Raw genomic sequence first — 12652 nt, 5'->3', positions numbered from 1 at the left:
CATCCGGCAGCAGGCAGGTCTGGCCCAGGGCTGGCTCAGTGTTGGTGACTGTTTATGGTGACAATTACTGTTCACGCTGAGTGCTCACCGCCTGTCTGCTACTGCCAAGCACCGTGGTAGATGATCTCGTTCATTTTCCCATCAGCTCGGAGAGGGCCGTCTGTGATTATGCCTTTTGCCACGAGACTGAGCTGAGACAGGTGACTTGCTTGTCAAGGCCGAATGACTAGTGAAAGACGGGACAGAGAAGGACTGTCTCAGGGCTGGTGGTCTCAAAGTCACTGGGCTCCTCTGCCATTGTCAGAGTGGAGGTGGCTGTCCCTGCATGAGGTCCAGCCGGCGGGGGACACCCAGCCCTCAGACAGCCTGGGCAGGACTGGGTCGACACGGGCGTTGGGAGCCCCGGGCCCCAGATAAGGTGGCTGGCTGCTGACGCCCGGTGTGGGCTGGGTACACGCACGGGGACGTCCTCGTGCATCTGTGCACGGACAGATGTGGCACACGCCCAGGCACTGTGTGTGCCGTGACCCAGGACACGTGCAGAGAGGCCTGTGCGCACTTGTCCAGCCACGCCCAGTGACTCCCAGACTCCGAGACCAGACTGCTGGGGCTGATGGCAGGACCAGTCGGTGCAGGCTTCTGGGAAGGGGAGCCTTGGCCAGAGCGTGGGCCAGACGGGGCAAGGGCTTTGGGGGCACAGACGCTTGGAGGAGTGGCGTTGGGTGGGGGACATCCTGGTCGACACGGGGCCTGGTGGTTCAAGGTGAAGGCCGACCCTGCTGTGGGGTGGGGCGGGGTGGGGGTCGGGAGCTGCTGGCCTCGGCCTCATGGGTCCTTGTCACACCTCCCGGGCAGGGCAACGTGGTCCTGTGGAAGCCCAGTGACACTGCCATGCTGGCCAGCTATGCCGTCTACCGGGTCCTCCGGGAGGCCGGGCTGCCCCCCAACATCATCCAGTTTGTGCCGGCTGACGGGCCCACGTTTGGGGACACCATCACCAGCTCAGAGCACCTGTGCGGCATCAACTTCACAGGCAGCGTGCCGTAGGTCCCCGGGCGCGGTGGGTGGGCGGCTAGGGGAGGTTCACAGGCCGGGGCTGCGAGCCCAGGGGTCACGCGCCGACTGTACCCACTTACTGGCTGTGTGGCTGTGGGTAGCCACGTCACCTCTCTGAGCCCCCATATCCTTGCCTTGCAGAGCGATCGCGAGGATTAAACGCGTTAACAGACAGGAAAGGGCTTTGCAGGTGGAGGGGCGGCGTGCAGAGGTTGGCCATACCGATTTCAGTGTCACCTCTGCCACCGGGAAGGGCACGGGGGCGCACGGAATGGATTGGAAGGGGAGTCTGAAGGGCTTCTTGGAGGAGGCGGCATCGAAGCAGAGGAGCTGGCCAGGCAAAGGGGAGGGGGCAGGGGAGGAGTGTTCTAGGAGGGGGAACAGCACATGCAGAGGCCTCGAGGCAAAAAACACGCGTGCTCTAGGGCGTGGCGGGGTCCCGTGTGGCTGGGCTGTGAGGTTTGGGGCCACAGGGCAAGAGGGTGAGGGCGAGTGTGGTTGAGATGAGGCAGGGGGCGGCGGCTGCTCTGTTTGCACCTTGGCTCGCTCCCCGGCCGGCGGGTGTCTGCGGGGCCTCGCTGGCCGCTCCGTGCCCACGCGAGGCTGTCGTGCGTGAGCAGCAGAGGCGAGGTCCGGGCTCTCGGGGGTCGGGGCAGGGTTTAGCCCAGTGGCTATAAGAGTCTTAGGAGTCTAGGAAGGTGTCTGGACCTTATCCTGAGGGTGACGGGAGCCATGGAAGGTTTTAGGGGGGGAGAGCGGCTGCATCGGAGTTCGGTTTCAGATGCAGATTGCAGATGGTGGCCCTCAGACTGGGCCTGGCACGTGGCTCTGTTTTCTTTGACTCCCAATAGTGGTGGCCTGACCTTGTATAATTGGGGCAATTTCTTACAAAAATCCAAATGCTGTCTTCTCTTGGTCACCTGGACTGGATGCTCTGCCCCCCTCCCTGGGCCTGCATTTCCCATGGTATACCACTGGCTGGAGGGGGCTGGGAGCCGTCACCCTCCAGGGAGGGACAGACGATGGCCTGAGCGGGGTGGAGAGCGTGGGCTGTGGACGAGTGGGCGGGTTCCAGTGAGAGGTGGCAGGGAGGCACAGTGGCTGTCCCCTGTCCGAGGGGGTGGGAGTCAGCGGGCACGTCCCAGCTTTGGGCAGAAGGGGAGGGGATCGCCAGGGTGGACGCAGGGAGGCAAGCGGGCTTGGGGCGGACGAATCGCGTGTTGGTCACTTGCGGTGCCCGAGGGTCGTCTGGGTGGAGGTGTCTGGGCCTGCAGCTCGGGTCCTCGCAGGTGGCTCCTCACCTGTGCCGGGCTTCAGGCTCTGTGGCCCTCTGTCCTGCCCAGGCGTGCCGGGTGGCGAGGGCAGCGTCGGAATCGCCGAGGAGGGCGCTTTGCTGCAGGCTTGCCCTGCCAGGCGCGGGCCCTGCCTGTTAGCGGGCGGAGCGGGCCTGGCCCATTCACCACGCTCCGATGAGCAGCGCGTAAAGGTGGGAAAGTCATAAATTAGTATTAGCTACTGTGTCGCTGGCTCCCGGGTGATTAGCATTTTTATTGTTTTGTGGTGCGGAGGTTGGTCACACTCGGCCTGGGGAGGAGGAGAGGACCTCCAGGGTGGCAGGGCTTGGGGCGAGGGCCCGAGCTCCCTCTCCCGGGACCTTCCTCGGTTCAGCCTGTCAGGCCAGGGCGCCCGGCTGGGGGTGCAGCCAGTGTGCGTCCCCGCCGGGCACCCCGCAGTGCGCTCAGCACGGTCTTAGGCACTTGGCTCACATTTGAGCTAATCGCAAACAGCCTTGCCAGGTGGGGATGATTCTCTCCCATTCCCAGAGAAGGTGCAGAATTTGAGGCTCAGAGAGGTTAAGTGATGAGCCCAAGATCACACAGCCCTGAGCATCTGAGTCAGGGCTGGAGCCAGCACCTCCTGGCTGCAAAGCCTGGACCTTGTCTGTACCATCTTGCCACCCAGCCTCCTTCTGTTCCCTGCCCGGAGGCCTGGATCGCAGCTGCCACCACCCGCTTGGTCCCCCCACCACCCCTGTGACCCTACCCACCTCCCGAGGGGCTGCTGCCCGGGCTCTCCTCCCTGGGCTTTTCAACCCTGTCCTTCTGGGAGGCCCTGCCCCCACGCCCCAGGACCCTCACCCTCCCGGGTGCCCACGCCCGGCCCCCTGATCCCCGCCTTGTCCTCCTCCGGTTCTAGCACCTTCAAACGCCTGTGGAAGCAGGTGGCCCAGAACCTGGACCGGTTCCGCACCTTCCCCCGCCTGGCTGGAGGTAAGGGCCCCTCTCCCTGCCCCTCTTGCCCCGCCGCCCCAGGGACACCGCCACCGGCCATCACGGGAGAGGAGGTGGGGGTGACGCGGCCACAGGTCAGGCGGGTGACGTGTCCCCGGCGCTGGCCCCGTCCAGGAGGACTTCGGCAGCGATGGCAGCGTCCGTGTCCGCGCCCTCCGGTACAGCAGCCACAGCCGTCGGGCGCTGGGCAAGCGGCCCATGTGACCCAGGAACTGGATACTTAGTTTTCTTTCGTTTTAATTAAGTTAAATTTCAGTAGCCATGCGGGGCTGGTGGCGCCTGTGTCAGGTCTCAGCAGAGGAGAGTGAGTGCGAGGCCAGCCACAAGGTGGGAATGGACTCGTACTCGAAGCGGTGAAACTAGGCCAGTGTCGCTGGAGTAGGGAGGGAAGAGGGTTGGTAGGAGCTGGGGCTGAGAGGTCTGCAGGCCAGATCTCGTTGGCATGTTAAAATTTTCCCACAAAGAAACAGTTTCATGGTCAAGGAACTTTGGCATGCGCTCTGTGTGTTAAAGCAAAATGGATTCCTCTCCTGCAGGACTTCTCAGAGCCTTTAATGCTCTAGCATGCATTGCACATCTTCAAAGGCAAGGCCTGCCATGCAGTGTTTCCAAAACCCACTGGGCCACAGAGCCCCATTTTTGCAGAGGCCCCATGGACCAAGTGCTTTGTGGAACACACTTCGGGAAAGTGCCGAGACCATAGAGGGGAAAGGCCACTGGGGCCATGCGGCACGTTAATGGCACAGCAGGGGCTGGTGGTTCCTTGTTCCTGTCCCCGGGGCAGACTGGAGCAGGGTCTGGACCCCACCCCTGAGTGATGGGAGCTTCGATGGGGGAGTCAGGGAAGGCAGCTCTGCCTTCCAGCTTTCCTGCACCCCAGTCCCACGTTTGCGACATGGACAGCGAGCCCTCCTGCTCTGTCTGCTCCCACCCCCCCTGAGCGGGGGAGACCACGGTTTCCCACTTCCCAACCTGCAGCACATGACGTCATCTCTCTGCGCCTCGGTTTCCTTGTCTTTAAATTGGGAATAACAAGGGGAGGTTGCAGTGAAGCTTCAGGCAGACGGAGCACGGTGTGCTTTGTCTGGATTTTCTGGAGTCAGGCAGGAAGTCGGTGCTGTCAGCTGTGGGTAGCAGGTGTGTCCCACAGTCGGGAGGTGAAGTGACCTGCCTGGAGGGGACCCTGGAGTGATGTCCCTCCACGGGTTGGGGTGCCCAGCCCTGGCAGTAGAGGGGGTGGACTCTCGGGTGTCAGGGGAGCCTCAGAGCGAGCTGTGCCCACATCTGGGAAGGGACGGGCTCCCGGGAGCCTTGGGTTCTGGTCCTTCCTCCGCCTTTATGCTGGGCAGCCTCAGTTTTCCCATGTGTGTGATGGGGGCTGATGACCCCCATCTGATGACCTCTGGTGCCCTTCATCCTTCCCTGGGCCTCAGTTTCCTCGTCTGCGGAGTGGGAGAGCAGGCCTGGCTTGTTGGTCTCAGGGGTGTTGGCCAGTGGTCACCCTGGGCCACCTCCTGCTCTGGGCTGCTGGGGCCCGCACTGGTCACGCGCCGAGGATGGCGTCGGCAGTGCTTGGGGTGCCCGGCAGCCGGGGCAGCCAGCTCCCCCGTCACATCCCACACCCGTCCTGCAGAATGTGGCGGAAAGAACTTCCACTTCGTGCACCGCTCGGCGGACGTGGACAGCGTGGTGAGCGGGACGCTGCGCTCCGCCTTCGAGTACGGCGGCCAGAAGTGCTCGGCCTGCTCGCGCCTGTACGTGCCGCGGTCGCTGTGGCCGCAGATAAAGGCGCGGCTGCTGGAGGAGCACGGCCGCATCCGAGTGGGCGACGTGAGTGCGCCCGCCCGGGGGGCTGATGGGGTCGGGTCCTAGGCGCCCGCGCAGCTGGGCTGGGGTGCGCGGGGAGGGGCGCCTTTCCTCTCGGCGGGGACTCATCTCTGCCGGCGTCTCCCTTGCCTGCAGCCTGCAGAGGATTTTGGGACCTTCTTCTCGGCGGTGATTGATGCCAAGGTACGCGCAGGAGGCAGGGCGTTCCCGGGGCGAGCGCTGGGCTGGGAGGGAGAGGAGGAGAACCCGGCCCACCCAGGAGCCACCCAGCCCCCCTGCTCTGATCAAGGCAGCCCGACGGGCGCCGCACCCCCCAATTCGCAAAGGGCGGCATCGCACCTGACCGGGAAAGGGCTCATTTCCCACACGCCCTGGAACCAGGCTCGCAGGCCCCTCGTAAGTGCACATGTGTGTGCACCGGCGGGCCCATGTGTGTGCATGCATAAACCCAAGAACATGCGCACATGTGCATGCATGTCTGTGAACACATTCGTGTCGATCTCTATAGCCACTCATGTAGGTCTGCCACACGAACACGCACATATCCGTGCACACATGGGCTCACACATGTCTTCGTGAACAAGCCTGGCTGCATGCGGGCTCATGTGTAAGGCATACAGATGCCTACATGCTTAAACATAAAGATACATGGCCATGCATGTGCTTAGCTATACATTATCTATGCGTGTGTATATTTATATGTGATTACTCCTGTGGTTCTGCCACGTGGACACATACATGAGCATGCATTTCTGCCCTTCTCTCTGCCGTGGCTCAGCCAGACCCTGGCTTTTTAAAAAAATTTTTTGTGTGTACAGATGGGATCTTGCTGTGTTGGCCAGGCTGGTCTCAAACTCCTGGCCTTGGGCAATCCTCCTTGTAATCCCAAAGTGCTGGGATTACAGATGGGAGGCACTGCACCCCAGACCCCAGCTTTTACCCTTGGGGTCCCCCCACCCTATCCTCCCATTTTAGAAGTTGGGCCCTTCGAGTGCAGGTGTTCAGGGTGACTGTGTTGGGGGCTGCTGCTGGGAATGACCTCCCAGCCTGCCTTTGTCCCCTCCCCGCCCACCCCAGTCCTTCGGCCGCATCAAGAAGTGGCTGGAGCACGCCCGCTCCTCGCCCAGCCTCAGCGTCCTGGCCGGCGGCAGGTGCGACGACTCCGTGGGCTACTTCGTGGAGCCCTGCATCGTGGAGAGCAAGGACCCGCAGGAGCCCATCATGAAGGAGGTGGCTGGGGCGGGCAGTGGTCTCACCTGCACGCAGCACACGCACGGGGCCCTCGCACGGTGGTTTCTTCTCGAGCCATCACCCCATTTCACAGATGAGGAAGGTGGGGCCCTAAAAGGGAGGGAGCAGAGCCAGGTCTCGAGCGCAGGCCTCCTGACTCCAGGTCCAGTGCTCTGTCCTCGACCCTGGCCAGGGTCCTGGCACTCCCACTGCCCACAGCCACGAGGCCACCACAGTGATTGTAACAGCAACGGCTGACATCATGGGCTCATGGGTGGGCCATGCTGGGCACTGGGCGGAGATGAGGTGTGTGGCACTGGTTCTGTTTTATAGATGAGAAACAGGCTCCGGAGAGCCAGGCACCTGCCCAGGTGGCCGTACAGGGCGGGGCAGGGGGTACCAGAGAGCGAGGTCTTCCCCCAGCCCCTTGGTGGCAGAGGGACCACGGACCCCCCTGGAGGAAGGGGCGACACTGGGCGATCTCATGCTAGCTGCTTGCCAGAGACCTCCCCTTCTCAGGGGCCCCTTTGTTCTCCAGGTTGGGCTTGGCGGGAGGGCCGGAAAGCTGTTGGGTCTTTTGCCAGGTTGCAGTGGGGTGGGCAGGGAGCTGGCCCACGGCTGTCCTGGAGGGTCCCCGGAGCAGGCAGCATCTGGCCCCTTGCAGGGGGGCCAGAGCAGGGCTGCCGGGGGTCAGAGCAGCAGCCCGGTGGAGGCCTGACCCGAGGCTGTCTCCCAGGAGATCTTCGGACCTGTGCTCACTGTGTACGTGTACCCGGATGACAAGTACAAGGAGACGCTGCGGCTGGTCGACAGCACCACCAGCTACGGCCTCACGGGGGCAGTGTTCTCCCAGGATAAGTGAGTGGCCGGCCGCAGCTGGGAGCCCAGAGTCCTGTCCTGTCCCTGCCGCCCTCGGCCCCGTCCCCACCTCCTGGCCGTGGATCCTAGTAATGACGCTGCCCTGCAGCCCCCGTCCCCTCCCCGTGCCCCTGACAGGCCCAGCCTGGCAGCGGGTCTTCGTCGCAAACCCAGGTGCCAGGGCGCCACTGGGGACTGCTGAGTCCGAACCTCTGGGGCGGGCCCGGGAATCGGTGCTTTTGACCGGCTCCCCGGATCTCATGGGCTCCCACGGAGTGAGGTGGCGGCCCCGCGCTGCAGAGTGGAAATAAGGCAGGGGCTCACGCTGGTCTTGCAGAGGCAGGATCGGAACCCGGGTCCCTCTGGTGGTGCTAAACCGGAAGCTCTGCCTTCTCCTTGCTCCCCGGCACTAGCTGCCGCCCCGAGTCTGCCTCCGCGAGAGAGGAGGTGGGCTTGGGGCCCGGGGGAAGCGTGGGGTCTGGCGGTGCCCCTGTTCCCGAGAGGCAGGACAGTTGGACCGGGAGGGGCCACACCTCAGGCACGGCCTGAGCCTCTGTCCTCGCATGTGACGGGCCAGCCCCTGTCTGGGGGAGGCGGCCGAGGCCCGGAGACCGAGGAGCCTGTGCGAGGGCCCACAGCTAGCGGCCGGCCAGCGCCCCGTCCCAGGCCGGTCTCGCGCTTGCCCTGGAGAGCCGGCGCGGCTGGGGCAGGGGTGCCGGAGGTCGGGTCCCGGGCTAGAGGCGGGGACGGGCTGGCTGCCCTCTCACCACGCCTGCCTTTGACAGGGACGTCATCCGGGAGGCCACGCAGGTGCTGAGGAACGCTGCCGGCAACTTCTACATCAACGACAAGTCCACCGGCTCGGTGGTGGGCCAGCAGCCCTTTGGGGGGTCTCGAGCCTCTGGTGAGCGGGTCCTTCTTCCCACCCTTCCCGGCGGGAGCCGTGTTCCTGGCGGGAGACCCTGGATCCTTCCTCTCCAGGGGGTTCAGAGTAACAGGAACAGCACCATTTACTGAGCACTCTCTGTGGGCCAAGCGAACGTACCGTGCCTCTTCCCATTTTAGAGGGGGAAACTGAGGCACAAGGGTCAGTGACTTGCTCAAGGCCACATGGCTGGGAGGTAGTGGGGTTGCGACTACCCCAGCGTCACATAAGTCCAACACCTTCCACCTCACAAATGGGGAAACTGAGGCTTGGAAGGGGCAACGACTCGCCAGAAGTTGTGCTCCCGAGTGCGAGCCGGGGCTGCACCCAGGTGTGTGGGGGTTCCTGCACCAGCCGATTCTGCAGTTCTTGCAGGCACCAGCGGGGTGTCCTGCAGTTTACTCGGTTCCACTAGGCCTGGGGGCAGGCAGGCCCCACAGGTCAAGGACTCAGTCCTGCGAGATTGCCACCCCCCAGACGCCAGTCGCAGGCGGTGGGTCCCCAGCCCACCCACAACCTCTGAGCAATTTGGCTGCAAATCGGGGGCTCCACACGGCCCCTCCTCGGGCTGGATGGTGTGTTAGGACGGCTCACAGAACCCGGGGAACCGTGCCTGCCCTTGTGGGTTTGGTGCGGGGGCATCTCGAGGGGAACAGAGGAGCCGCCAGGTGAAGAGACACGCAGGGCGAGGTCTGTCCCCTCGGAGCTGGGGGTGCCGCCCTCCTGGCACGTGTGCCTGTCACCGCCGGGGAAGCGCCCAAACCCTGTGCTTTCGGGTTTTGCGGGGCCTCGCTGCACAGGCGTGGCCGATGGAATGGCCGGCCGTCGGTGATCTGCCCAACCTCCAGCCCCTGCCCTCCCCAGGGCTGAGGCTGCAACCTCTAACGACAACGTTGGCCCCTCTGCCAGCCAGCCCCGTCCTGAAGCAGCCACGGCACCGGCGTAACTTTGGGGGTGGTAGGAGGGCCTCTCCCGAGCCCTCACCCCCACCGCTCGGGAAGCCCGAGAGCATTAGGGGCTCTGCCGGGAGCGGGGTGAAGACCAGGCGTGCGTTTCCTAGGTGTCCCCGTGTCTCGAAGGCCTCGAGACCCGTCCAGCGCCTTCCCCAGGTGGCACCTGCCTGCCAGGCACCCTTGCCGGGTGGCCCAGCTGCCCAGCCCGTGTCACAGCAGTTGGGGCAGGTCCCCTGGCTGTCCCTCCGACTCTGACGTGCACCCATGCCACGCCGGGCGCCTCCCTGGGGCCGGCCGCCGCCCGTGCCCTGTCTGTCCTCAGCTCCTCCGGCCGGACGGGTGCGTCGCCCCAGAACAGCGTAACTCTTTCCACAGGGACCAACGACAAGCCGGGCGGCCCCCACTACATCCTGCGCTGGACGTCGCCCCAGGTCATCAAGGAGACCCACAAGCCCCTGGGGGACTGGCGCTACTCGTACATGCAGTGAGCCTGAGGGCCCCCGCCGTCCAGTGTCCGTCCAGCATCCGTCCGTCCAGATGGCTGGCCTCGTCGCACTGCCCGCAGCCCTCCCCATCCTCTAGGGCCAGGCTCCACTCCCTCCCCGGGGCTCCACTCCCTCCCCGCTGCCGTCCTGTGTCCTGGCCTGTCCCGCCCTTCCGTGTCGGATGTCCACGCTCTGGTTTGAGGTCACCTTGGGGAGGACAGGGCCACGACCCCTTATCCCATCGGTCAGTCTGGAAATTCCACCTGGGAGGTGTGACCTCTCGGGCTGGCAGGTTCTCCCCGCTCACTCCGCTGGGGCCCCGTTGCTCAGGGGCCTGGGGGTGGAGACGGAGCAGCTCGTGGTATCCTCCGGGGAAAAGGAGGCAGCTCTGGCCCTTGGCGAACCTCACCACCCAGAGCCTCCTGGCCTTGGCCCCGGGTGTCCAAGTGCCCAGGGTGTCCAGGTGTCCCAGGGTGTCCTGGTGTCCAAGTGCCCAGGGTGTCTAGGTGTCCCAGGGTGTCCAGGTGTCCCAGGGTGTCCAAGTGCCCAGGGTGTCCAGGTGTCCCAGGGTGTCCTGGTGTCCCAGGGTGTCCTGGTGTCCAAGTGCCCAGGGTGGCCCATGGGACACAGGCAGCACCTTACCTGTGCCCAACCATCCGCCTTAGCAGGCACCTGTGCCCAGCTGTGTGCCTTAGACACCGGCATGCCTTTCTCCAGGTGCCTGTGGTTACCTGAGGCCACGTGATTCCTGGCCTGCTCCATGTGGCGGGGGGCCGGGGAGGTCACTTGTTACGGTCCTTCCCCGAGACCGGGCCATGGGTTCCCGTCGGCCTGGGCCGAGGATGTTGCCTACAGACTCTTCCCTCCTTAGTGTGCCGGGGCCCTGTGTGGGCTGGCCCTGCAGTGGCTGGATTCTGGGGCTCAGGGGTCTGTGAGGCAAGACTTTCAGGGATGGCTGTCAGGGGACTGTGGAAGTGCTGGGACCTCCCCAAGGACAGCTGCACGGGTCCTGCACAGAGCTGGCGAGGCTGTTCCCCAGGTGCCACTGTTTCACACCATGGCCCGTGGTTGGGGGCGGGCGCCAGGGCCGCCGGGCCAGGTGTGGGTCCTGCCCTGTGAGGTGGCGGCAGCATTCACCTGGATGCCAGCCAATAAAATCCGTGTTACGTAGTCAACGTCGGTGGTCTTTCCTGGGGGGGGGGGCAGCCGATGTCATCTCAGCCTGTTGGCATTGCCGTGCGTTGCTAGGTAGCGGGTGCAGCACCCTCAACTTGACGGAAGGAGGGGTGGGCACGGTGTTTGGAGTCCCTGCTGGAGGTGGCAGGAGCTCTGGAGCCTGATGGGCGGGTTCAAGCCCTGGCCCACTGCCTCTCAGCTGGGCGATCTCCAAAACCTTATGCAGCATCTCTGACCTGTCTCTTCATCTGTAAAATGGGGACAGCCCCCCTGCCACACACACATACAGGTTATAATGAGAATTGAATTAATTCACATAAGTGCTTAGAATAGTGCCAGACGTATAATTTTTCAAAAATGGTACCCATTTATCGTTGTTGTAACAACCATCATCATGTGCTGTGATGGTTAATTTTATGTGTCAACTTGGCTGGGCATGGTACCCAGATATTTGGCCAAACATTCTGGGTGTTTCTGTGAAGGTGTTTTTGGAGGAGATTAACACTGAAATCAGTGGACTTGAAAAAGTAAAGCAGATGGCCCTTCACAGTGTGGGTGGGCCTGGTCCAATCAGTTGAAGGCCTTCACAGCGTGAAGAATGAGCCTCCCAAAGCTGGAAGGAATTCTGCCAGCGGTCTGCCCTTGGACTTGAACTTCAACTCTTTCCTGGGTCTCCAGCCTACTGTGCAGATTTGGGGTGTAATGAGCCTCCATAATCACATGAGCCAATTCCTTAGAATCTCTCACCCTTGCTCTCTCTGCAACGAATCTTATTCCGTTCCTCTGGAGGACCCTGCCTAATATGTGTGCCAAGGACTCTGCATGTTTCCTCACAACAGCCTGATGAAGTAAGTACTGCCATGCTCCCATTTTGCAGATGAGGAAACTGAGGTACTAAGAGGTCAAAGGTGTGGTATTGCTGGGATATAAACCCAGGTCTGTCTGATTCCAAGAACCATCCTCTCCCTCACCCAGACATCCACACCTGTGCCGAACTGCCTCGGGGAGGCCTGTTCAGCCGACCAGGTGACTTGGAGGGGAGCCACTGGCCAGCTAGCTTGAGCCAAGAGGCCAGCCGACTTGGAGGGAGAAAAATGCGTGTCCTGGCCTGTCTCCACCTGCAGAGAACGAGCAAGGGCTGTTTCCCAAGCCCCAGGCAGAGGCAGCGCCCCGGGTGCCGCAGGCTGGAGTCCCCGGAAGGGAAGGGTGGCACCTGCATTTGTCGTCGAGGGACCTGGAGGCTCGTTCGAGTGTTTGAATGGACGGTGTGACTCACATTAGCAGAATGGACTAATTACCGGCTAAGAGCTTCACCTGCCTAGTTTCATAGAGCTCGGCAGGGACCTCACCAGGTCACTGTGGCCACTGAGGTCGGAGGTGGGATGAGGAGCCAAGGCCATGCAGCTGGTAGCAGGAAGGCCGGGTTTGTACCCGGGTCTGTGGGTGCCCCCGGCCTGTGCCCCTCGGCACCTGCCCTGATGGGTCCTCACCTTCCGAGCTCCTCTCCCACGGACGTTTCGTCCTGCCCTGTCCCAACCTGGCCCTCGGCCTCCTTTCTCCCTAGGGCCAGGGTGACTCGCAGCCGAGCTTGCTCTCCCCCTCTGCTCTCCCTGGTCCCCCAGACTCGGGGCCGGCAGCCCTCGAGGGCCCCGTGCCTGCTTGGGGAGCCGGGGCCTCTTTGCACGGTCACCACGGTCAGTCCCCGTGTCTGCGGCAGCCCAAGGAGCCCCTTCATTTCCCTGCTGTGGCCGGGGCCCCGCCACAGCCCGGGGCTGGGCGCGTGAACCATTTGACTGGGGCCGGACGTCCTGGCCGGTGCGGCCCGCGGCTGCCAGCCGAGCGTGCACGCTA

The 12652-nt window shown here is 63.4% G+C and overlaps 1 protein-coding gene across 1 annotated transcript in view; it reads left to right on the top strand.

The window, feature by feature from the left end:
* The window catches only part of ALDH4A1 (aldehyde dehydrogenase 4 family member A1), a 29639-nt gene extending 18839 nt beyond the window's left edge, over positions 1 to 10800 (top strand). The window contains exons 8-15 of the mRNA XM_012754072.3: positions 856 to 1043; positions 3253 to 3326; positions 4981 to 5177; positions 5310 to 5357; positions 6252 to 6404; positions 7141 to 7262; positions 8048 to 8166; positions 9516 to 10800. Of these exons, the coding sequence (XP_012609526.3) occupies positions 856 to 1043; positions 3253 to 3326; positions 4981 to 5177; positions 5310 to 5357; positions 6252 to 6404; positions 7141 to 7262; positions 8048 to 8166; positions 9516 to 9628 (1014 nt within the window). The 3' untranslated portion in view covers positions 9629 to 10800. The remainder of the gene's footprint in view (positions 1 to 855; positions 1044 to 3252; positions 3327 to 4980; positions 5178 to 5309; positions 5358 to 6251; positions 6405 to 7140; positions 7263 to 8047; positions 8167 to 9515) is intronic.
* Positions 10801 to 12652: the final 1852 nt, after the last annotated feature.

The sequence above is a fragment of the Microcebus murinus genome, chromosome 2, assembly GCF_040939455.1.
Source record: "Microcebus murinus isolate Inina chromosome 2, M.murinus_Inina_mat1.0, whole genome shotgun sequence".
NCBI lineage: Eukaryota > Metazoa > Chordata > Mammalia > Primates > Cheirogaleidae > Microcebus > Microcebus murinus.
The sequence above is the reverse complement of the archived record's forward strand: the minus strand, read 5'-3'. Positions and strand labels throughout refer to the sequence as shown.